A 25,524-nucleotide genomic window follows, 5' to 3' on the forward strand; every position below is an offset into this window, starting at 1 on the left:
ATACATAGGAATAAATTTAACAGTACAAAATACAAATCATTGCTAGGAAAAATTAAAGAAGACTCTCTAAAATATCTAAAGATAAAATCATGAATTCTATTAATTCGGTGTTGTTCCAGTCACAGTTCCTTTTTTAACATTTTAGTATTCCATTTATGTGAAAATTCAAAGTCTACTTTTAATAATAGCATGACACACCTACCAGAATGCCTGAAATTAGCAAGACTGACTATTCTCAATGTTTGTGAGGAAGACTTTCTTATAAAACCAAACAACCTATCCAGTTATCCAGCAATTTCATTCTTAGTTACTTTCCCAAAGACAAAGAGCATACGCACACTAGAACAACCCAAATAATGTGAGCGGGTCGGGGGCAGGAACACAATTGGAAGGCCTACACAGACTGACTTCAAGACTTAATATAAAGCTATTGTGTCAAGCTAGTATACTACTATCATAAAGACAGACAGATACAGCAACAAAATAAATTAGAGAACTAATAAATAGACCCACACTTCCTGGATTATTTGATTTTTAATAAAGACAGCAAACCATTCAACTGGAGAAAGGAAAGTTCCATACATGGTGCTAAAAAAATTAGACATATTTTTGAAAGTGAACCTCAACCTTATTTCATACCATACACTAATACTAACTTAAGGTAAAACTTGCAAGCAATAAGTAAAACTGTAGATGTTTGGAAAACATGATTGTTTTTGCAACTTGATGCAGCTCAAAATTTCCTAGATAGGTTCTTGAAAGGAACTATAATAAAATAAAGCTTTACTAAGTTGATTTCATCAATATTAAAAACCTCTGCTCTTTTAGAAGACATTTTTAAAAAATGAACTAAGTTGCAGAGTAGGAGAAGTAATCATAGTCTTATATCTGACAAAGCAATGGTATCCATATTAAGAAAATGACTCGGAGAAAATATTCACAAAAGTCTTGACATAAGATTATCCAGATGGGCCTATCTCAAGGGTCGTTGTAAGAAGGCTATGTGATGATGAAAACAGAAGTTGGAGAGAGGATTTGAAGATCCATAGAAAATGTTAAGAAAGTCATAAGAAAAAATATATTTACAGTACTTCACTGTATCTATTAATACTGTAGGTTTACATCGTCTTCCCATGTGGTGCTAGCAGTAAAGAACCTACCTGCCAATGCAGTGAGACATAAGAGACACGGGTTCGATCCCTGTGTTAGGAAGATCCCCTGGAGAAGGGAATGGTAACCTACTCCAGTATTCTTACCTGAAGAATTCCTTGAACAGAGGAGCCTGGCAGGCTACAGTTAGGGGGTCGCAAAGAGTTGGACACAGCTGAAGCAACTTAGCATGCATGCATCTACATCAATATTGTTTTAAATGATACAAACCACTGTAGATGTTATATGTATTGCTAATGCTAGATATCCAAAATGAAAAGATAGATGGACCTAGAGGTTATCATACTAAGTGAAGTAAGTCAGAAAGAGAAAGACAAATATCATAATAATATCATTTATATGTAGAATCTAAAGTATGGCACAAATGAACTTAGTTACAAAACAGAAATAAACTCACAGACATAGCAAATGAACTTATGGTTACCAAAGGGGAAGAAGGAGGTAGGAGAATTAATTAGAGGAGTTTAGGATTAGGAAATACAAACTACTATATGAAAAGTAGATAAACAAAATAGATAAACCTACTTTCTAGCAGAGGGAACTGTATTTAGTACCTTGCAATAAACCGTAATGGAAAAGAATATGAAAAGGAATATATATATATTCACTTTGCTATACATCACCAACACAACATTGTAAATCGACTATACATCAGTAAAAAATTCATATTATTAAAAATAAATGAAAAGATAATGTGAAGAAAAAAATTCACATTTGTTTACAGGTATAAAAATTCATGCATGGATAAAAAAGAAGCAGCAATATCGCTTTATCACAGCCCAATGTAATTGGTATGATTGTTTCAGGGTAGCCTAGCCTATACACTAATGACTGAATCACTATAAAATTTTTGTGACATACAGTATTACAGTCATATTTACATTACAGTATTGGAAACATTGTTACACCTTTTAAAAAGCTACTTACCTGTGATGATACACTAACATGCAGTTTCTTCAATTATGAGAGACATACAGTACAGTAATGTAATTGTTTGACAGCAAGGTTATAAGAAAACTAACACATTATTAATTTTGTTAAATATTACCTATGCCTGTATAAGGATAGACTAGCATCTACATATACTTTATGCATTCATGACTTACCTTATTCTTAGCTTTTTTAGATATTTTAAGGCTACATGGTTCATCTGCAAGTTTTTTCAAATTGTTTCAAATCTCCAAAAAATAGAATATTCATGTATGAGTGTGACCAAAGCAGTTCAAATCCTTGTTGTTCAAGGGTCAACTGTATATATTTCTCAAAATGCATTGAATGGTAGACTTAAGATTTGTACCTTTTACCATATGTAAATTTTATTTTAAAAAAAGAACCGTAAATAATATTGAACTGTAGTTGATAATTTACACATGGAACTGTTTGGAGTGAAGGCTCAGTACTGCAACTTCTTTTGAAATACATCAACAAATAAGATAGATTCTCGAATGCACAGCATTGGTAGCTCAGATGGTTAAGAATCGGCCTGCAATGCAGGAGACCTAGGTTTGATCCCTGGGTTGGGAAGACCCTCTAGAGAAGAGAATGGCAACCCACTCCAGTATCCTTGCCTGGAAAATTTCATGGACAGAGGAGCTTGGCAAGCTACAGTCCATGGGGTCACAAAGAGTTGAACACGACTGAGCGACTAACACAACAACAACAACTTGGATGAATACAGTGATGGACAGATGTGTGAGATGTATAATTTAAATTCCAGATGTTGGATATATGTGTATATTTCTTTCAGGTTTTTCATATGTGTAAAATATTTTCTTAATAAAATTTTTAGAAAAGATATAAAAATTAATTTTTTTGCTGTGACATTGTATAAACCATATTTTTGTTAAACTAGATTTATTTGTACTTGGAAGACCAGTAAACTAGGTTCTTTTCTATCCATTTACACTGGAAATTAGAATATTCCTATCCTTGTTTAATGAATACTTACTGAAAAATGAAATTTGTGAGATGTAAGGGCAAAACATTCTTTTTTAGTACCATACTGTGTACAGTACTCAAAGGATTGTTGTCTAATTCGTCTCATTTCAGCTGACACAAAGATGCTTAGACTTTATTTATTAAGGTGTAACCATGACAAAAAGTCTCAACAACCAGATAACCATGATGATGTGGTCACAAATTTCAAGCGAGATATCCTGGAGTGTGAAGTCAAGTGGGCTTTAGGAAGCCTCACTACAAGCAGCTAATGGAGGTGATGGAATTCCACCTGAGCTATTTCAAATCCTAAAAGATAATGCTTTTAAAGTGCTGCACTCAATATGCCAGGAAATTTGGAAAACTCAGCAGTGGCCACAAGACTGGAAAAGGTCAGTTTTCATTCCAATCCTAAAGAAAGGCAATGCCAGAAAATGTTCAAACTACTGTGCAGTTGTGCTCATTTCACAGGCTAGCAAGGTAATGCTCAAAATCCTTCAAGCCAGGCTTCAGTAGTACATGAACCAAAAACATCCAGATGTACAGGCTGGATTTAGAAAAGGGAAAGGAACATAGATCAAATTGCCAGCATACTCTAGATCATAGAAAAAGCAGGAGAATTCCAGAAAAACATTTACTTCTGCTTCATTGATTACACTAAAGCCTTTGACTGTGGATCACAACTAAATGTGGAAAATTCCTAAAGAGATGGGTATCACCACCTGAGAAACCTGTATGCAGGTCAAGAAGCAACACTTAGAACCAGACATGGAAAAATGGACTGGTTCAAAATTGAGAAAGGAGTATCTCAAAGCTGTACAACCTGCTTATTTAACTTATATGCAGAATGTACATCATGCACAATGCTGGGCTGGATGAAGCGCTAGATGGAATCAAGATTGCCAGGAGAAATATCAACAACCTCAGATATGCAGATCATACCATCTTCATGGGAGAAAGTGAAGAGGAACTAAAGAGCCTCCTTAATCAAGGTACAAGAGGAGTGAAAAAGCTGGCTTAAAACTCAACATTCAAAAAAGTAAGATCATGGCATACATTCCCATCACTTCATGGCAAATAGATGGGGAAACAAATGGAAACAGTAACAGTTTATTTTCTTTGGCTCCAAAATCACTGCAGATGGTGACTGTAGCTCTGAAACTAAAAGAAGCGTGATCCTTGGAAGAAAAGCTATGACAAACCTAGTTGTTGTTCAGTTGCCAAGCCATGTCCAACTCTTTGTGACCCCATGGACTGCAGCATGCCAGGTTTCGCTGTCCCTCCCATCTCCCAAGGTTTGCCCAAGTTTGTGTCCGTTGAATTGGTGATGCCATCCAACCATCTCATCCTCTGTCACCCTCTTCTCCTTCTGCCTTCAGTCTTTCCCAGCATCAGGGTCTTTTCCAATGAGTTAGCTGTTCACGTCGGGTGGCCAAAGATTGGAGTTGCAGACAGTGTATTAAAAAGCAGAAACATCACTTTGCTGACCAAAGTCCATATAGTCATATGTATGGTTTTTCCAGTAGTCGTGTTTGGATATTAGAGTTGTACCATACAGAAGGCTGAGCACTGAAAAATTGAAGCTTTCGAACTGTGGTGCTAGAGAAGACTCTTGAGAGTCCCTTGGACAGCAAAGAGATCAAACCAGTCAGTTCTAAAGAAAATCAGCCCTGAATATTCATTGGAAGGACTGACATTGAAGCTGAAACTCCAATACTTTGGCCACCTGATGTGAAGAGCTGACTCACTGGAAAAGACTGATGCTGGGAAAGATTGAGGGCAGGAAGAGAAGGGGACAATAGAAGATGAAATGGTTGGATGGCGTCATTGACTCTATGCACGTGAGTTTGAGCAAACTCTAGGAAATGGTGAAGGACCAAGAAGCCTGGTGTGCTTCAGTCCATGGGGTCACAAAGTCAGATATGACTAACTGAACAGTAACAAACCGTGGCAAATTGCAGTATCCTGTTTATGCTTGAATTGCTTTTTGTAATTAAGTGTAATATTACTTTGGAGAAGGAAATGGCAACCCACTCCAGTATTCTTGCCTGGAGAATACCATGGACAGAGGAGCCTGGCAGGCCCTGGTCCATAGGGTCGCAGAGAGTCAGACACAACTGAAGCAACTAAGCCCGCACATAATATTAAGTATTTGAGGAGTTTTGTTTTCAAAAATCTTATCAACTTGTTAAAAGTGTAGGTATTGTCCAGAAAGTAAATAAATTTTTTGTAAATATCAGATTTCTAATTGTCAATTGAGGGACCTCTTCTCCATCCTCCTTCTACTTGTAACCTCTGCTCAGCATTTGTCACATTTTTCAAAACTCTTCTCTTGCTTCTTAAATCATCACTTTTGATTGTTTCTTCTCCATCATTTTTATGATCTCTTCTTCTATCTGTTTCTAGTTCCTGGGGATTTTTTCCCCTCATCCTCTTTAACTCTTACTTACCTATTTTCTAGATAATCTTATCTCTTTCCACAATTTCAGTTAGTGTCTGTAGGCTAGTCATTCCACAGGTCTGTATGGAATTCTATTTTTCATTCCTTTCCTAAATCCAGTTAATAATAGTACCTGTAACTTGTGAGGAGTTCTGTTTTCTCATTACTGGAATTTTTTTCCTATATAAAATCAGAGTTAACAACAAAAATCTATTGGTCATGTCACTTACCTGTTTTAATCACTTTTAACTTTTTGTTATCTTGTCTTAGAATAAAATCCAGGCTCTTTAGCCTAGCAAGCAAGACTACTACCATTGTTTTTCAGACTAACTGTAGCCACTTCCCTCACAATTATTAATACTAAAACTTCTCAGCTCTGTGCCTTTACACATTACAGTTCCTTCCTGCAACTTCTCTGTAAATGTCATTCTCCCCATACCTTCTTTATGCCTGTAGCATGGGAAAAATGGTAGTACTCAGATATTAGTTGTGCTTCTAAGACACATTCATATGTCTTTAGTACCATTTACCATGTTGTATAGTATATTGCTTCTTTAATTAAATCATCACTAGAATAATTATACCATAAGTTATTAACCAAGTAAGTATTAAACTCAAATTTAAGTTGTCCATCAGTATCTGATGAGTTTTTGAGATGTTAGCTAAATTTACTCCTGTCTCTTCTGAACTTAGAACTATGTAAGACAGACAAGAGTCAGACGGGTATCTAATGCCAGCTCTAGCTCTGATAGCGATGAAGTGAAGTCAACTTGGATCTGAGCAGTGATAGCTGATAACACGACTGCTCATGGCACCACGCATCTCTCGCTTCCACATGTCCCTCATAATTAACAATCTGACCTCTGAAAACTGATCTTGGTTCAGTGTGAAAAATAGAGTCAAAATTGAAGGAAAACACTTACAAATATTCCTAAAATGTTTACTGTACCACAGCAGGATCAAACAACAAAAAGGCATATTACAGTGATAGGCCTGCAAGTAACTTCCTTACTAATGTAAAATCTGTGGCTTTGTTTTAAACTTGAAACACTTCTGAAAGTAGGTTTCTCTTTTGGACATTAAAATAATGGTTATCAATGAATAATGTTATAAAAATTGTTATATGTCATTGACTGCTTTAAATTGAGCTATAAACCTTTAGTTTTTATGGCCTTTGATTAAATGTTTTTTCATCTCAACTTCCAGTAAAATTATCATTGCATTTAAACTTTTTACCCATAAAATGTTAACCTGTTGGTTAAAATTTCTTTTGGGGAGTGTGTGACAATAACAAAATTTAGAAGTAAAGGTTGTTGCTAAATTTTTTGTAATTAAAAAAAAGTCATCAATAGATTCTTAGACTATATGTTTTCTTTACAGAGTAGCCTACATAAATGCATAATTTCATTATTGCAAGTTAGGATAACTTGATAAGTTAGATAACTATCTTCTGATAAAATAATGAACATCTTTTCTAATTAAAAATAGTCATTTCTTTTATCAAGAAGAGAAGTGATGAGATTGAGGTTATCTTTACTTTTTCATAATTACGTAACAAACATTTCATGCAAAAAGCCTTTGAATCTCAGAATAAACAGTCTGTATTATTGTGTTTTATAACAAGACAACTTAATGTGTCATATGATGCAGTCCCTTACACTTTGAAGCAATAAATGGGACAACTCCAAGCAAGCACTTTATGAAATATGCTGCTACTTACAAATGGCCTGTTTGAGATTATGCATATGTGTTCTTATATTCGCTAATTCATTATTATGACCTCTTTTATTTTCACTTCTGCCATGCTTTTTAAGAAGAAAGAATTTTACAGCGTATACTTATTATTTTCCAGTTGAAGATGAAGTTGAAGCCGAAAGGGTTCTTTTTTCCTATGGCTATGGTGCTAATGTTCCCACAACAGCCAAAAGACGACTAAAGCAAAGGTAGGATCAATATATATTTGTTTACTTATCTAGTCAAGCTAAATGTAATTACATTCTGCTTTTTGATAATGTACTAAATGGAGTGACAAATAAAGTTACTGTATTTCTTCTTATGCATAAATATTACATTGTTCATGAAACATAACATAGTAATAATCATGCCTTTCATGTATTTTTAAGTAGACTGTAAGTGTACATTAGAATTTTCCTCGAATTGGATTCCATTGAATAATGGCATCATTTAAATGCTGATAATGGCAGCATTTAAATTTTTTCAGGTTAAAATTAATGAATTGTGTTTCCTTTTTTCCCTTGTTACATATTCGCCTGTGTACATTCCTTGACTTATACTTGAAAGAGAGAGAGAAAAAGATTGAGAGAGAGAGAGCAAGCTAGCATATATGCACTGGTCACTCAGTCGAGTCTGACTCTCTGTGACCCCGTTGACTATACCCACCAGGATCCTCTTTCCATGGGATTTTCCAGGCAGGAATACTGGAATGAGTTGCCATTTCTTCCTCCAGGGGATCTTCCCGACCCAGGGATCAAAACCGTGGCTCCTATGACTCCTACATTGCAGGAAGATTCTTTTACTGCTGAGCCATCAGGAAAGCCCAGCAGATATATTGTGACTGAAAATATAAAAGACTTTATGAAGACCAAGAAAATTTTTAGAAGATCCACCAGTTATTTTATAAAATACTATTTATTTAAAGTATGCCAAGAGAAAATTGTACCTATATTAATTGGTTTTCTACTTGACCTAACTCCTTTCTGCCACCTAAATTCATCCTGCTTTGCAAAAAGAGTCCCATTTGCTACCATAACAGATCTAAATGTTTCTGTCAGACTTCTGAGCCCTTCCATGTAGCTCTGCTTCTCCAGCCTTATTTGTCTGTCTACCCAAAATGATGGTAGTATATCTCCCTGCCTATAAACATCTATTTTCCATGTAACCACACAACAAGCATTTGTCTTTATCTTGCTAGCTCTCATTTCCATATTGCTTCCCCAGCCAGATGGAAAGATCCTCAAGGTCAGCAAGTACATCTTATTCTTGTTTATTCTCCATTGTCTCTACCCAGCATGGTGTGAGATAGCTAGCAGAATTGTCTCTTCATCTAAGTATTTGAGGATTCAAAGCTGCTTATTTATCTGTTATTTTTATATGAATTGATTTAAACATTTAGAGACATTACATACTAAGTAAGAAAAACAATCTTAACTCTAACACTTTTATAGAAGCTTTGGCTCAGAAGATAACATGTCTTTATAGATATAGGTCATTTTATGAGAGGTAACAAAAAGATGCTTAGGACTTGTGTTTCCTACTAATTACACTAAATAGATCAAGGATAGTTGACTACTAGGTAACAAATTGTAGCTGGCATGGTTAATTCTGTTTAGTGAAGATGCAAGTATTTCTAAATTATGTATTATTTGAAAAATTGGGTGTAATCCCATTCCATTCACATTCTTCCCCGAGTCCCTCCGAGTTCACTAAGGATGACCTAGGATAATTTGTCGTTTTCAGGGTATTTCTGTATTTGAGGATTATATTGCCAAGGGAAAAATAGAAAAGTGATTTTATGGGCAAGCAACTTTTTTTTAATCAGTGGCAAATGATTGGTAAAATGCTAAAAATTGAAATTTGAAGGGAAAAGTCCATAATTTTTGTATCCAGTTCCTTCAAATGCATCTTGTTCACAAGAAAAAAGAAATTTTCTCTTGTAAGGTTTCTTTTGGTAGCCCCAAATACTGAGTTATTCTAAAATTGAAAGCAATTATTACTATTAACCTTAATATTTTTTTTGGAATTTCCAAAACAAATGTTAATTTCTTAATATTTAGACTGAAAATATAAGGAACCACAACTGATTCATGTTCTGCATAATCTTAACTGTCTGTTCAAATATTTCTAAAGATTTTATCACTGAGCTATCTATGTGCCTTGAACAAGTGCCTAATGGGCATGCTATTAATACCTCCTACCAGCTGGTGCCAGGCATTCTTCTCATGATGAACCAGAGGGTTATTTTGAGGAAGTGCTTCTCAGGTCATCTAAATGGAGTGAAGGGAAAGTAAGTCTGGATAGCCAAAGAGGACATTTATGCATTCCTTTTTCCATTCATTCAACAACTTTTATTGAGTACCTACTGTACGCACAAAGTTGACCCGTGGCAAAGAAAACCCCTTTTGAGGATCTGATGCATTTCTGAAGTTTGCAAAGTCCTTATTTGATTTCCTGATGGATATTTGTAAAGAAGTAAATGGCTTTGTACTTTAGGTTTAATTTATTTAAGATTGTTGTATGGCAGAAACCAATAACATTGGTTAACATTGTAAAGCAATTATCCTCCAATTCAAAAAGAAAAAAGTTGAAAGCAATATAATCTTCTAGAAAATTTATATTTAATTTATTACATTTAAAATTTAAAAAATGGAAGCTTAAGGTGACTTATAAAATAACAGAATGGCCCATGAAATATTTACATAACAAAGTTTCCATTATACATCAGCCCATAACAAAGTGTACTGAAATTTCAAAGGAGCTTGTTTCACATCTGCTATACAGTATACCCCATTCATACAGTGTTTGATTTGAAATCTTATATATTCAACAACCAATTCCCTGGTGGCTCAATGGTAAAGAATCCGTCTAACAAAGCAGGAGACGCAAGTTCAATCCCTGGATAGGGAAGATCCTCTGGAGGAGGAAGTGGCAACCCTCTCCAGTGTTCTTGCCTGGGAAATCCCATGAACAGAGGAGCCTGGCAAGCCACATTCCGAGGGGTTGCAAAAGAGTCAGACACAACTTAGGCACTTAACAACAACAAATATTCAACAACCAATTCAGGTATTTCAGGGTAGCACTTAATTGGAGGGGGTTTCTGATTATAAAAATAATCTGTGTTTATTTTAGAAAATTGGTAAAATTACCAATAATCCTGCTATCCAAAGATAACCATTCAAAAATGTATACAGATAGATATATTTTTCTACATATTTATGGTATTATTGTATGTAACTTAGAAGTTTAACTTTTTGTCTTCTAATTTTACCCTGAACATTTTCTTATATCATTGGATATTCTTCAAATAGATAAATTTCAATGGTTATTCAAAACTTTAGTTTGTAGGCCTTCTGTTTTTGAGTGCTATATTGCCATTAGTAAATCGACAGTCACTGAAAATTTTCACTAGTTGCCTATTGCCACTTAAGGCATATTATGAAATTAAAATGAGAAAATGGATGCGAAGTTCATCACAGTGAATGCCTGGCATCGAGTAGGTGTTCAAGTGAAGTTTGTTATGTTAGTTAATGTTCCTTAAAATAAATTGATCAAAGCATTGATTTTAGAGATAAGGCCAGTGTTCCAAAAATGCTGGTCAGGCATAATTTGAATTTTCCTTTAAAACGATTTTGTTTTATTGTAATGAGACCCTCTTGAAGTAATTAGTAGAAACAACCCCTGGACATGAAACTAGTTTTGAGATTCACATTCTTTGATATAACTCAGTTTCTTAAGACATAGACCATAATGCCAGTTTCCCATAAAGAAGTAACAAAACTACTTTTCAAAATTAGTTTGAAAAATAAATTCCAGAAATGTATCCTAAATGCATTACAATTGTTAAATAAGGGTGCTCCCAGTTTGAATTTTCAAGAGAGATATGAGCAATAACTAAATACTGTATTAAGCTTTCTGGGCCAAAGTCATGGAAAGTTAAAAGGGCTTAGACAATTAAAGCAGATTAAAATAAAATAAGCTCTTCTTGACTTGACTAAACTTGAAAATCTGAAGTAATGTTTTTGTTTCAGTCATGATTGTTTTGAAAATAGCAAACAAGATTTTCTGGTTACATGTTTTGGTTATGCTCTTTAACTTGTAATACTAAATGGGCAACACCCAGGCACTAACGTGGTCCTAGTGTGTGCATCTCTGTTTGTTTTGGCAGACCTGAATGTGGAGACTTTTCTGAGGGTTTTTAAACCTTTCAAATTGCAAGATTTACTGCATACTACTGACCTTTGTTTTAGTTTCTGTCTAGTTTTATAAAGAGCTTTAAGTTGAAACTTTCACAGTAGACTGACTAATCTTTATAATAAAGGAAAAGATAACACAGAGGGAGCTTTTATTTTTCTCTAGCAGACTTTTGAGCATAAAGTAATTTTGTTTTCCTCTCCTTTATTCTCATATATGTGAGTTCTCATTTTTGTCCTTAGAGAAAAGTTGTGCTTATTTCATTTGGGTTGGTTTTAGGAATAGTCCTTTAAAAAGCTACTGCTAATCAACTTGAAAGTTTAACCCTACAGAAAAACTAGAAAAAGACATACAACTATAGGTAATCAGAATAAACCACTATTTATTTAGTCCCTGTAACTGCCAAGAAAGTGGGCAGTGCAGGGAGCAACCTGATGCTCTCTGAAGCTGAAATCATTCTGGCCTGTATGCCCTTTTTTTGAACCATTTCTTCATGCCATGCTAATAGAGACAGAACTCTGACCTTCTAAAACTGAAGAAGATCAAAAACCCAAGTTATTTCAGTCTATGTAACTAATTAGCAGGTACCTGAGTATATACAGTTAGTATTTAAATTTTGGTAATACTGAGTGAAGTATCCAGTATTGAAGGACTCAAGACAGAGTATCAGTCCCCCACTGTGCTTTGATAACTCAGGTATGAGCGAGGGTCAACCATGTTCACTTTGGCTGGGCTATGCTTCTATGAAATTGTGTGTGATAATCAGAAGTGCTGACTTCCATTGACAAATCCAAAATAGTAACTTTTATTTGGAGTCATGAGGTGCTGAAGAAAGCTAAGAGATAACCCATGGGAATTAATTTTACCAAATAACAGGTAAAAATTTAGTTTAAAATTTAAATATAAAACTATACTCTGGTGGTATTAGTTTCTAGTTCATGTCAAATTTAATCTTGGTGCAGGTAAAAAAAATCACATGGCAATTAAGTAATTACAAAGAATTGAATGCTGTACCTACTGTAGTATCCCAGCAAAGAGCCTGTAAAAGCAATGCTTTCTTGAGGAGTTCAGTACTAAATAAATAAATAGCCTACCAACCAAACTTTAGCAGGAGTCATTTTTCCTGACTGTATCCCTGGTTACTCATTATAAAGAACTCACTATAAAGACTTGTTTTCATTGTATGTGCATTGTAGTTAAGGAGACATAAACTCAGCATAGTTGAGCAATTGTTCATTTGTCTTGCCTTGAATTTCATTTAAGCTAAAATCACGTCCTTTCTTCTGACTTCTAATATCCCAGATTTCTAAAAGAATATACCTGTAACATCAAACTACTCAGCACAGCAACATGCCACATTTAAATATTTAGGAGGTTGAAATATAAAAGCAGTCACAGGTGAATTCGGCCAAAAGTTTAGGGAAGAGCTACCACTTATCCTCAAAGTCTTCCAGAAAATTTCAGAGGAAGGAGAACTCCCGAACTCATTTTGTGAGGCCACCATCACCCTGATACCAAAATCAGATGAAGATACCGCAAAAAAAGACAGTTACAGGCCAATATCACTGGTGAACATACATGCAAAAGTCCACAACAACGCTCTAGCAAACAGAATCTAACAACACATTAAAAATATCATATATCATGATCAAGTGGACTTTATCCAGGGATGCAAGGACTCTTTAATATATACAAATTAATCAATGTGATGCACCATATTAACAAATGAAAAGAGAAAACCATATGATCATCTCAATTGATGAAGAGAAAGCTTTCAACAAAATTCAACACCCATTTATAATTTTAAAAAACCTCTGCAGAAAGTAGGCATAGAAGGAACATAACTCAACATAATATAGTTAAGGGACCGACTCTTTGCAACAGCATGGACTACAGGGCTCCAGACTTCCCTGTCCATCACCAACTCTCGGAGCCTGCTCAAACTCATGTCCATCAAGTCAGTGATGCCATCCAACCGTCTCATTCTCTGTCATCCCCTTCTCCTCCTGCCTTCATCAGGGTCTTTTCCAATGAGTCAGCTCTTCATATCAGGTGGCCAAAGTATTGGAGCTTCAGCATCAGTCCTTCCAATGAATATTCAGGACTGATTTCCTTTATCATTGACTAGTCTGATCTCCTTGCAGTCCAAGGGAGTCTCAGGAGTCTACTCCAACACCAGAATTCAGAAGCATCAATTATTTGGCACTCAGCTTTCTTTGTAGTCCAACTCTCACATCCATACATGACTACTGGAAAACCCATAGCTTTGGATAGACGGACCTTTGTCAGCAAAGTAATGTCTCTTCTTTTTAATATGTTATCTAGGTTGCTCATGGCTTTTCATCCAAGGAGCAAGCATCTTTTAATTTCATGGCTTGAGTTACCATCTGCAGTGATTTTGGAGCCCAAGGAAATGAAGTCTCTCTCTGTTTCCATTGTTTCCCCATCTATTGGCCATGAAGTGATGGGACCAAATGCCATGATCTTAATTTTTTGAATGTTGAGTTTTAAGCCAGCTTTTTCACTCTCATCAAGAGGTTCTTTAGTTCCTCTTCACTTTTTGCCATAAGGATGGTGTCATCTGCATATCTGAGGTTATTGATATATCTCCCTGCAATCTTGATTCCAGCTTGTACTTCTTCCAGCCTGACATTTCGCATGATGTACTCTGCATTTAAGTTAAATTAGCAGGGTGACAATATACAGCCTTGATGTACTCCTTTCCCAATTTGAAGTCAATCTATTATTCTGTGTCCAGTTCTAACTGTTCCTTCTTGACCTGTGTACAGGTTTCTCAGGAGCAAGGTAAGGTGGTCTAATATTGCCATCTTTTTAAGAATTTTGCACAGTTTGTTGCGATCCATACGGTCAAAGGCTTTAGCATAGTCAATGAAGCAGAAGTAGAGGTTTTTCTGGAATTCTTTTGCTTTTTCTGTAATCCAGTGGATGTTGGCAATATGATCTCTGGTTCCTCTGCCTTTTCTGGGGCTTCCCAGGTGGCTCAGAGGGTAAAGCATCTGCCTGCAATGTGGGAGACCTGGGCTCGATCCCTGGGTTGGGAAGATCCCCTGGAGAAGGAAATGCAACCCACTCCAGTATTCTTGCCTGGAAAATCCCATGGATGGAGAAGACAGTCCATGGGCTTGCAAAGAGTCGGACACAACTAAGCTACTTCACTTTCTTTCTTCTTTCTTTCTTTCTTCTGCCTTTTCTAAATCCGGCTTGAACATCTGGACGTTCTTGGTTCACATACTATTGAAGCCTAGCTTGGAGAATTTTGAGCATTACTTTGCTTGCATGTGAGATGAGTGCAATTGTGCAGTAGTTTGAACATTCTTTGGCATTGCCTTTCTTTGAGATTGGAATGAAAACTGACCTTTTCCAGTCCTGTGGCCACTGCCGAGTTTTCCAAATTTGCTGGCATATTGATCACAGCACTTTCACAGCATCATCTTTTAGGATTTGAAATAGTCAACTGGAATTTCATCACCTCCACTAGTTTTGCTTGTAGTGATGCTTCCTAAGGCCCACTTGACTTCATGTACCAGGATGTCTGGCTCTAGGTGAGTGATCACACCATCATGATTATCTGGGTTATGAAGATCTTTTTTGTATAGTTCTTCTGTGTATTCTTGCCACCTCTTCTTAATATCTTGTGCTTCTGTTAGGTCCATTACATTTCTGCCCTTTATTGTGCCTACCTTTGCATGAAATCTTCCCTTGGTATCTCTAAGTGCCTTCAGTTCAGTTCAGTTCAGTCCCTCAGTCATGTCCGACTCTTTGCGACCCCATGAATCACAGGACACCAGGCCTCCCTGGCCATCACCATCTCCCGGAGTTCACTCAAACTCACATCCGTCCATCGAGTCAGTGATGCCATCCAGCCACCTCATCCTCTGTCGTCCCCTTCTCCTCCTGCCCCCAGTCCCTCCCAGCATCAGAGTCTTTTCCAATGAGTCAACTCTTCGCATGAGGTGGCCAAAGTACTGGAGTTTCAGCTTTAGCATCATTCCTTCCAAAGAACATCTAGGACTGATCTCCTTTAGAATTGACTGGTTTGGATCTCCTTGCAGTCCAAGGGACTCAAGAGTCTTCTCCACACCACAGTTCAGTCCCTTACCAGATATGTATTTTGAAATCTTCTTTGCCAGTTCTGTGGGTTACCTTTTCACTTACTCTTTGGTTTTTTTTAACTTATTTACTTTTGGCTGCTCAGGCTCTTTGTTGATATGCATGGACTTTCTCTAGTTGCAGCAAATGGGGGCTACTCTTCACCGTGGTGCATGGGCTTTTCATTGCGGTGGCTTCTGTGTTTTGCAACACAGGCCCTAGAGCTCGCAGGCTTCAGTAGTAGTAGCATGTGGGCTTATTTGCTCCATGACATGTGGGATCTTCTTGGACCAGGGATTGAAACCATGTCATCTGCATTGGCAGGCGGATTCTTAACCACTGGACCACCAAGGAAGTCCCTCTTTTCACTTTCTTGATGGTGTCTTTTGAAGTGCAAAACTTTTTAATTTTAATTCAGTCCAGTTTGTGTCTTTTGTCATTTGTACTTTTGGTGCCATATCTGAGGATCTTTTCCCAGATCCAAGTTCATGAAGATTTTCTTCTGTGTTTTCTTCTAAGAATTTATACTTTTAACCCTTTCATATAAATCTTTGATTCACTTTGAGATAATTTTTGATATCATGAAGTAAGGGCTTTGTACCTTTTTAATGTGGCTAATAGAAAATTTAAGTTGCATGTGTAGCTTGTATTATATTCTGTTGGACAAAACTGGCCTAAAACAGTAGTCTCCAAACTTTTCCTATGAATCCCTATTAGGGGGAAAAAACTGAGCATGTACTCAGGAATATTATATGTCTGTGTGTATGTGTGTGTCTTTAGTTGCTGAATTGTGTCCAACTCTTTGTCACTCACATATATTTATATATTTATATGTACATATATATGTTGTATGCACACACTGTCACATGAAAAGTGTCTTATATGCATGCTCACTCGCTCCAGTCATGTCCATCTCTTTGTGACCTCATGGACTGTAGCCTGCCAAGCTCCTCTGTCTATGATATTTTTCTGGCAAGAATACCGGAGTGGGTTGCCATGCCCTCTTCCAGGGGATCTTCCCAACCCGGGGATCAAACTTGCTTCTCTTGCCTCTCATGTATGGCAACAGATTATTTACTGCTAAGCTACTTGGGAAGCTCCAATCCATACCATACTGCTTTCAGTTTTCTCCAGCAGATCATTCTTCACTTCTGTTTTTCCCTCTACCCAGAATGCAGTTTCTCTGCTTTGTCACTGCATTAGTTAATTTTCATTCTTCAATGTGGCCTTTTATATTATTTAATGTACTACTATAATTTTTTTTTACTTGCCCAACTTCTTCAGTTAGCTCCTCCAGGAAGAAATTGTGAAATCCTAGTACCTGTGTAGATGATAGGTTTTTAATAAATGTTTGTTAAAAGAGAATGTTCATGATTATTTTATTAATTAATGAATATGTTTCTTCCAACTCAGCTTGCTTTTCTGCAGTCATTGATAGTCATGATCCAGAGGGAAATAATTGCTAATTTTCTTTTTATCATTTTTAAAAAGTGTAACTGCAAGTATTATAATGATGAAAATTTTTATTTATTGTTTCTCCTGAGTGTTCTGTGTGCTTAAATATTTTATTTTTTGAAGAAAAAGTATCTCATAGTATTTTTTTATTCTTGATACTATATTCTTTTTCTTTTTTCCCTAGAACAAGGACTTTTAAGGGCAATTTGAGAACTGTAACGTGATTTCTAGTAATCTGTGAGAAGATGTGTTCTGCTGTCCTTACTACTGACTTGGAAGTGAATTTTTAAAGCATGATTAGTGGGTCATTTGTAGACCAATTGTACCATAGTGGCTTTCATTTTCTAAATATTGGTCATAAACAACAATATTAGCATTCATAGTAATAGTCACAGTTGTTCCCATCAGCATCAGTTCTTAGAAAAGTTTTCTCAATCAAATAGTGCTATGAAATATCCATTGAAATACTGTAGAACACATTTCTGGGTGATTTCAAGAAATTGTAAGATACCTTCCTTCTATTTAGAGTAGATTTTTCTCCCTCAGAATTCTCCAACCAAAAGCAGGGAAATTCAAAGTAGTGATAGCTTTGGTGTTAGGGCTTAAGCACCAGCATACCAAGAATTTCTTGAATTCAGTGGTTTGTGTTATGTGGTATTTTACGTTGATAAGTGGTATCACACCATATCTGCAGAAAAGCATTAGGCAATTCCCAAACAAAACAAAAAGCACCCAAACCAAATGAGCTGTTTAATATTATTAAACTTGATCTCTTCAAGTCATTAACTGCTTGAAAATGTTAGTAAGGGGTGACCTTTGCATCTCATTATTTTTGTGCTTTCTTTATTTCATTTAATCTCATCAATAACTGTTTCTATATAATAGTGTTTGATTGTATTCTTTATACTGAACACTATACAAATACGATCCGTACTACCAACATACATTTATTAAGAAATTGCCATGTCAAAAAAGACCCTAATACTGAGTTCTGTTGGAGACAGAAAGATAAAAGAGTTAATTTTAACATGTATGGAGGATGAGAAAAAGAGAATGAAAGTATAAATGAAGATAACTGCAAAGTTTTTAAATTAACCTAATGAAAAGACACAGCTAATGATATGTAATACTGATGTTTGCAAAGATGAATCAATAGATTTAAAATGTAAACATAACATAAAATTATCATTAAAACTTACTTTATTTGAAGAAGATCTCTATCTTATTTTAAAGCCAGATTTTAGAGAACTTGATATATTTTACATTGGGGGATTGAGTATATGGTAGCCATAAACAACAAACTGAGAAAAATTCTTAAAGAGTAGGGAATACCAGACCACCTTACATGCCTCCTGAAAAATCTGTATCCAGGCCAAGAATGGTTAGAACTGGACATGGAACAACAGACTGGTTCCAGATTGGGAAAGGTTTACGTCAAGGCTGTATATTGTCACCCTGACTATTTAACTTATGTGCATAGTGTATCTTGTGAAATGCCGGGCTGGAAGAAGCACAAGCTGGAATCAAGATTGCAGGGAGAAATATCAGTAACATGACACCACCCTTATGGCAGAAAGTGAAGAAGAACTAAAGAGCCTCTTGATGAGAGTGAAAGAGGAGAGTGAAAAAGCTGGCTTAAAACTCATTATTTCAGAAAACTAAGATGATGGCATCCAGTCCCATCACTTTATGGCAAATAGATGGGGAAGCAATGGAAACAGTAAGAGACTTTGTTTTGGGAGGCTCCAAAATCACTGCAGGTGGTGACTCCAGCCATGAAATTAAAAGATGCTTGCTCCTTAGAAGAAAAGCTATGACCAACCTAGACAGCATATTAAGAAGCAGAGACATTACTTTGCTGACAAAGGTCCATCTAGCCAAAGCTATGGTTTTTCCAGTAGTCATGTTATGGATGTGAGAGTTGGACTTATAAAGAAAGCTGAGCACTAAAGACGCTTTTGAACTGTGTTTGTTAGAGAAGACTCTTGAGAGTCCCTTGGACTGCAAGGAAATCCAACCAGTTCCTCCTAAAGGAAATCAGTCCTGAATATTCATTGGAAGGACTGATGCTGAAGCTGAAATTCCAATACTGTGGCCACTTGATGTGAAGAAGTGATTCTTTGGAAAAGATCCTGATGCTGGGAAAGATTGAGGGCAGGGGGAGAAGGGGTCAACAGAGGATGAGATGGTTGGGTGGCATCACTGACTCGATGGACATGAGTTTGAGTAAGCTCCGGGAGTTGGTGATGGACAAGGAAGCCTGGCATGCTGCAATGCATAGGGTTGCAAAGAGTCGGACACGACTGAGCGGCTGAAATTAACTAAACTGCAAATACCTTAAAAATCAATAAAGGAAGAAAGTAAATGAGTGACTCCCTCAGGCTAAACAGGGAGGAAAGAGAGTAATGCTAATGGGCACAAATTTTTTTTGAGGGGGAGGAGTAACGAAAATATTCTAAAACTAAATTATAGTGATAGTTGTGCAACTCTATATATACTAAAACCTATTGAATTGTAAAGTTTAAATCGATGGGATTTATGGTATTGTAAATTACATATCAAGAAAATTTCATGTTGATAAAGCTGTTTTTTTGTAAAAAATGATTGTCAGGCACAGAAAGACTGTGTGTTTTCCATCTCTAACTTTAATTGGTTATTAAGGCAAAATCTTAGGTGTCGCAAGGATAGAAACTCAGATATGAGCATACCTAAGTGAGCTACCCAGTTCACTGTATAACAAAAGAACTCATCATTTCGAATAACGGGTTCTTAGAAATAGGTATATAACGTGATATTTAGCAATTTTTTCCAGAGTTTTGTATGAATTCCTTTTTCTGATGTTCACTTCAGTTCAGTCACTCAGTCGTGCCCAACTCTTTGCAACCCCATGAATCACAGCACGCCAGGCCTCCCTGTCCATCACCAACTCCCGGAGTTCACTCAAACTCACGTCCATCGAGTCGGTGATGCCATCCAGCCATCTCATCCTCTGTCGTCCCCTTCTCCTCCTGCCCCCAATCCCTCCCAGCATCAGAGTCTTTTCCAATGAGTCAACTCTTCGCATGAGGTGGCCAAAGTACTGGAGTTTCAGCTTTAGCATCATTCCCTCCAAAGAAATCCCAGGGCTGATCTCCTTCAGAATGGACTGGTTGGATCTGCTTGCAGTCCAAGGGACTCTCAAGAGTCTTCTCCAACACCACAGTTCAAAAGCATCAATTCTTCGGCACTCAGCTTTCTTCACAGTCCAACTCTCACATCCATACATGACCACTGGAAAAACTATAGCCTTGACTAGACGGACCTTTGTTGGCAAAGTAATGTCTCTGCTTTTGAATATGCTATCTAGGTTGGTCATAACTTTTCTTCCAAGGAATAAGCGTCTCAATTTCATGGCTGCAGTCACCATCTGCAGTGATTTGGGAGCCCCAAAAAATAAAGTCTGACACTGTTTCCCCATCTATTTCCTATGAAGTGATGGGACCAGATGCCATGATCTTCGTTTTCTGAATGTTGAGCTTTAAGCAAGTTTTTTCACTCTCCACTTTCACTTTCATCAAGAGGCTTTTTAATTCCTCTTCACTTTCTGCCATAAGGGTGGTGTCATCTGCATATCTGAGGTTATTGATATTTCTCCCAGGTGTATGTTAGGAAGTATTTAAAATACAATGAAATTATTTCTGTCCTATAATTTGAGTTAGAATGAAAACATTTTTCTTCCTGTCATTGTAGAACATCCTGTCTTCTCAATTTGTGCAGATCTTGAGATTCTAGGATTAATGGACTAAGTTTATGGACTATGAAAATGTAATAAATATTAAATTTTTAAGTTTCTGGAATTACAGAACAAGCCTTTTTAGCATTTTTAGCAGTTTTTAAAGCATTGTGTCCCAATGTTTAGGAAAAACGATTTTATAGCTGAGCCTTTTTTTTTTCCCATTGTGTCTTAAAAGTGGAATTGGGACATTTTTCATTTAATGTGATTATAAATACTGAAGATTACACTCAGTAAATAAGTTGTGATGTGGTGATCACAGTGTGATCTTTTAGTGATTTCTCTTAGTACAGAATCTTTACCTTTACTATTAGACATCTGTCTCTACTTTTCCTACATGTTTTCCATCTCTATTTTCAATAAAAAATCTTTTTAGTTGTGTTTTTTGTTATGAAATACATTATGTTGTCTGAGGAAAACACTGATGCTTTTCAAAGTGCAAGGTTATTATTGTTTCAACTAATTGCCTTATTTGTTTGTAAAAGGGAAATTTTTATAAAAAATGGAGAAAAGCTGTAAATTGCTTTCTTGTGGTCTTTTCAAGCAGATATCACAATGTAACTCTCCACTTTTATAGCAACGGCTAGAAACTATTACTGTGATAATCAACATATCACAGTTGCATTATCGTGAAGATTTTTTATGTTACTTTCAAAATTCTGAGTTGTTGGGATGTTGGTCTTCTACTGCTGACACCTGAGAATATTACTTGACTCTATTTTTCTGTTAATATTTAAGTATTAGTAGGAGACGGTCAATTTTCAAGCACACAGGCACATTTTTAATGTTTGAGGTAGTAGTCCTATTTTGTACACATTGATTTTCTTATTCCATTCTCCTAGTGTCCACTTGGCAAGAAGAGTGCTTCAGTTAGAAAAACAAAACTCGTTGGTTTTAAAAGACCTGGACCATCAAAAGAACCAAGTAACACAGCTTTCACAAGAGGTAAATAACCTAAACAAATGAAACACATATAAAGAATCACAGTGTTGATTGTAATTCCTTGTTACTCCTTTGTGTATTTTCTGAGCAGTTTCAAAATAAGCTGTTTGCTAGTACAAAATGATTTTATAGTCTATGAAAACTAACTGAATAAAGCAACTTAAAGTGTATGGTAAAAACTAAGATCAAAAAAAGAGATTAAATACCCAGACTAAATATAAATGTAGGCTAGACAGACAAAGCTTTGATTTCTGTAAATATACACTGGCAAAGCAAGTTTAGCAAATTTTGGTGGCATTTTAAGTTTTAAACTAAAGCCTCATTTTTCAAATAAATTTTCTTTTTGACTTCCTTGATGAAAAATGACTTATCTATTAAACACACTTGAGTGGTATACACTTAACCCCTCACAGTCTTTGATATATGATAGTTCCCAAATTATACTTACTTTTTAAAAACTCAAATTTATATTTATTTTGCTTAGCATTTTACTGTATCATTTAAAGACAATGTATACATTTTACATAGTACTTCCAATCTTCTTATTTAATCAGTATCTAATTCCAATTTTCTATGCTTCTGAAATTCAAGTAATAAAACAATTCAAACCAAAGATACCACCTTCGTAGCATTCCCTTTACTTCCTGAGTTTCAGCATAATGAATTTTTCTATGTTAGTATTTTAGGTCTTATAATAAAGGGACTTTTAAATGAGTATATTAAAAACTATTAATATGTACCATATATTCTGCATTTGTTTGCTTACAGACCTGCTGATATTTGTCTACACAGTGCCTTCTTTGTAATGTGCTTTTAATACTACAGCATTAGGAGGATCTTTATGCTCGAAGTATTTGTGATATGATATGATATGGTATGATGTGATGTGATGTGTATTATGATGCTTGGAATTCATGTTCCATAAAAATATAAGGGAGGAGCTCAGTAGATAATACAAGAATCTCAAAATATTGATAATGATTGAAGCTTGGTGATGGGTACATATAGATTCAGTATTCAGTTCTGTACTTTTGTGTGTATTTGAAATTCTTTCATAAGACTTATTGAGAATCAGTAACCCTAAAAAGGTTTCTACTGACTGTAGTGTATACTTTTCCCCTTGCAATTGAAAAAAGTATTAGAATTTGATATATTCCATGGATTTTACTTTTTCCTGCCTTAGAAAAATTTTCTTAAATTGGAAAAGAATTCCATAAACTAATTAGCTGAAAGGTGATAATATTAGATTGTTTCTATACCAGTATACTATTCATGATAGATGTTGAAAAAACAGGAGGGAAAGTCTGTTAGAATCTGTATTCTTTTGAGTAATTTATATATTTAAACCACGTAGGAATTTCTGAGAATTAATACAGAGATAAAAATCAACTGACTAATATTTAAATTTAACATTAATTTCTATGTTATTCAAATTATACTGAGATTATACATAAATGAACTGTCTAAATCAAAGTGCTAAAAAAATATTCAAAATGAAAACAGATACTCCTTTTATAGCAGCTTTATTGAGTCATAATTGATGTAAACTAATCTGCACAGATTTAATCTGTACAATATAACTGACATGCATAACCATGAAATCATCACCAAAACAAAGACAGTGAACACATGTGTCGCTGCCAATGTTTCCTTGTGTCCCTTGGGAATCCCTGTTCCAGCCCTCCGCACCCCCATCCTTGTCCCTAAGCCACCACTGATTTGCATTATGTCACTGTAGACTAGTTTGCATTTCCTAGACTTTTATGTAAATTGAATATATATACATGAGCAACTCCCAGTTGCCATATATATATAATATGCACACACTATTTTTTTTGTCTGTCTTCTTTCATTCTGCATAATTATTTCAAGATTTGTCCATAGTCCATTCTTTTTACATTGCTGAGGAACATTCCATTGTATGAATTTACCACAGTTGTTCATCCATTCACTTCTCGATAGATACTTAGGTTATTTCTGGTTTTTACCTATTATAAATAAAGCTGATATGAACGTCCATGTACAAGTCTTTATATAAACATATGTTTCTGTTTCTCTGGGGTAAATGCCTGGGAATGGAACAGCTGGATTGTGTGGTAGGTGTCTAATGTTTTAAGAAACTGCCAAACTGTTTTCCAAATGTTCATACTATCTACTTTTCCCACTAACAGCATATGAAAGTTCTAGTTCCTCTACCTCCTTGCAATGATTTGATATGGTCAGTCTTTTTAAGTTTACCCCGTTCTCATAGTGATTTTAGTTTGCATTTTCATAATGATTCATCTTTGCTATTTGTTTGTCTTACTGGGAGAAGTGTCTGTTCAAATTTTTTGCCCATTATATCAGATTGTTTTCTTATTAGTGAATTTTGAGAATTATTTGTGTATTCTAGATACAAATCTCTTATCAGCTATATGGTTTCCACATATTTTCTCCCACTCTGTGGCCTGTCTTTTCATCTCTTAGTGTTGTTCTTCGAAGAGCAAAAGTTTTTAATCTTGTCCATTTTCTCAGTTCACTCTTTTTTAGACTGTGTTTGGTATGTTATATCTAAAATATCTTTGCCTAACTCATGGTTAGAGTGTTTTTGTCTGTGTAGTCCTGTAGATCTTTCATAGTTTAAATTTATGATCCTTTTTTAATGTTTGTGTGGAAACGACACAGAAGAGCCAAAAAGCTTTGAACCTGAACAGAACTGGAGGGCCAGTACCATCTACTTTCAAGACATTATAAAGCTACAGTAATGAAGATGATGTGGAAGTGACATAAAGACAGGGATAACTGGAACAGAGAGTCCAGGGACAGACTCACATGTAGATTTTTAACTGATTTTCAGCAAAAGTGTTCTTATTCCTTTGTGTAAATCCAAATTTCCATCTGGCATCATATTGCTTCTGGTTGATATACTTCTTTTAACAATATTTATAAAGTAGGTCCACTGGAGATAAATTATTTTCACTTCCGTATGTTACAAAATGTTATTTTACCTTTTTGTTGTTTGGGTTTTTTGGTCTTTCTTTCTGTTTTTTTTTTTTTGTTTTTAACATTTCTGACTGTCTATTCCTAACAAGAGTAAAGACTGAAACATATTTCTCCATTATGCTACTACAGCCAAATAAACTAGAAGGGTTCACTGGGTAGCCTTTCCCTTCTCCAGGGGATCTTCCCAACTCAGGGATCAAACCCAGGTCTCCCACATTGCAGGCGGATTCCTTACCAGCTGAACCACAAGGGAAGCCCAAGAATACTGGAATACATAGCCTTATCCCTTCTCCAGCGGATCTCCCTGACCCAGGAATAGAACCGGGGTCTCCTGCACTGCAGGCAGATTCTTTACCAGCTGAGCTATCAGGGAAGCCCTTTTCTTTTTTTTATTGGAGTAAAATTCACGTAACATAAAATTCACCATTTTAAACATTTTAAATTGTACAGTTCAATAGTTTTTGTTATGTTTGTAATGTACAATCATCACCACTATTTACTTACAGAACATTCACATCACCCAGAGAGAAACACTGAACGCACTAAACACTTACTCCTCAGTCTCCCTTCCCTCCAGCCCCTGGAAACCACTAATGTGCTTTCTGTCTCTATGGGCCTGTTCTACATACTTCATATAAATGGAATCATGCAAAATGTGCCTTTGTGTGTCTGACTTCTAGCATAATGTTTTCAAGGTTCATATATTAATATGTTGCACCATCAGTACTTAATTTTTTTATGACTAAGTAATATTCCATTGTACAAATATTTCACATTTTGTTTATCTGTT

The 25,524-nt window shown here is 35.7% G+C and overlaps 1 protein-coding gene across 1 annotated transcript in view; it reads left to right on the top strand.

The window, feature by feature from the left end:
• PIBF1 (progesterone immunomodulatory binding factor 1) overlaps positions 1 to 25,524 on the top strand; it is a 229,162-nt gene that overhangs the window by 136,612 nt on the left and 67,026 nt on the right. The window contains exons 12-13 of the mRNA XM_068984596.1: positions 7,398 to 7,488; positions 21,653 to 21,755. Coding sequence (XP_068840697.1) covers positions 7,398 to 7,488; positions 21,653 to 21,755 — 194 coding nt within the window. The remainder of the gene's footprint in view (positions 1 to 7,397; positions 7,489 to 21,652; positions 21,756 to 25,524) is intronic.

This window comes from Capricornis sumatraensis, chromosome 12, assembly GCF_032405125.1.
Source record: "Capricornis sumatraensis isolate serow.1 chromosome 12, serow.2, whole genome shotgun sequence".
NCBI classification, from domain to species: Eukaryota; Metazoa; Chordata; class Mammalia; order Artiodactyla; family Bovidae; genus Capricornis; species Capricornis sumatraensis.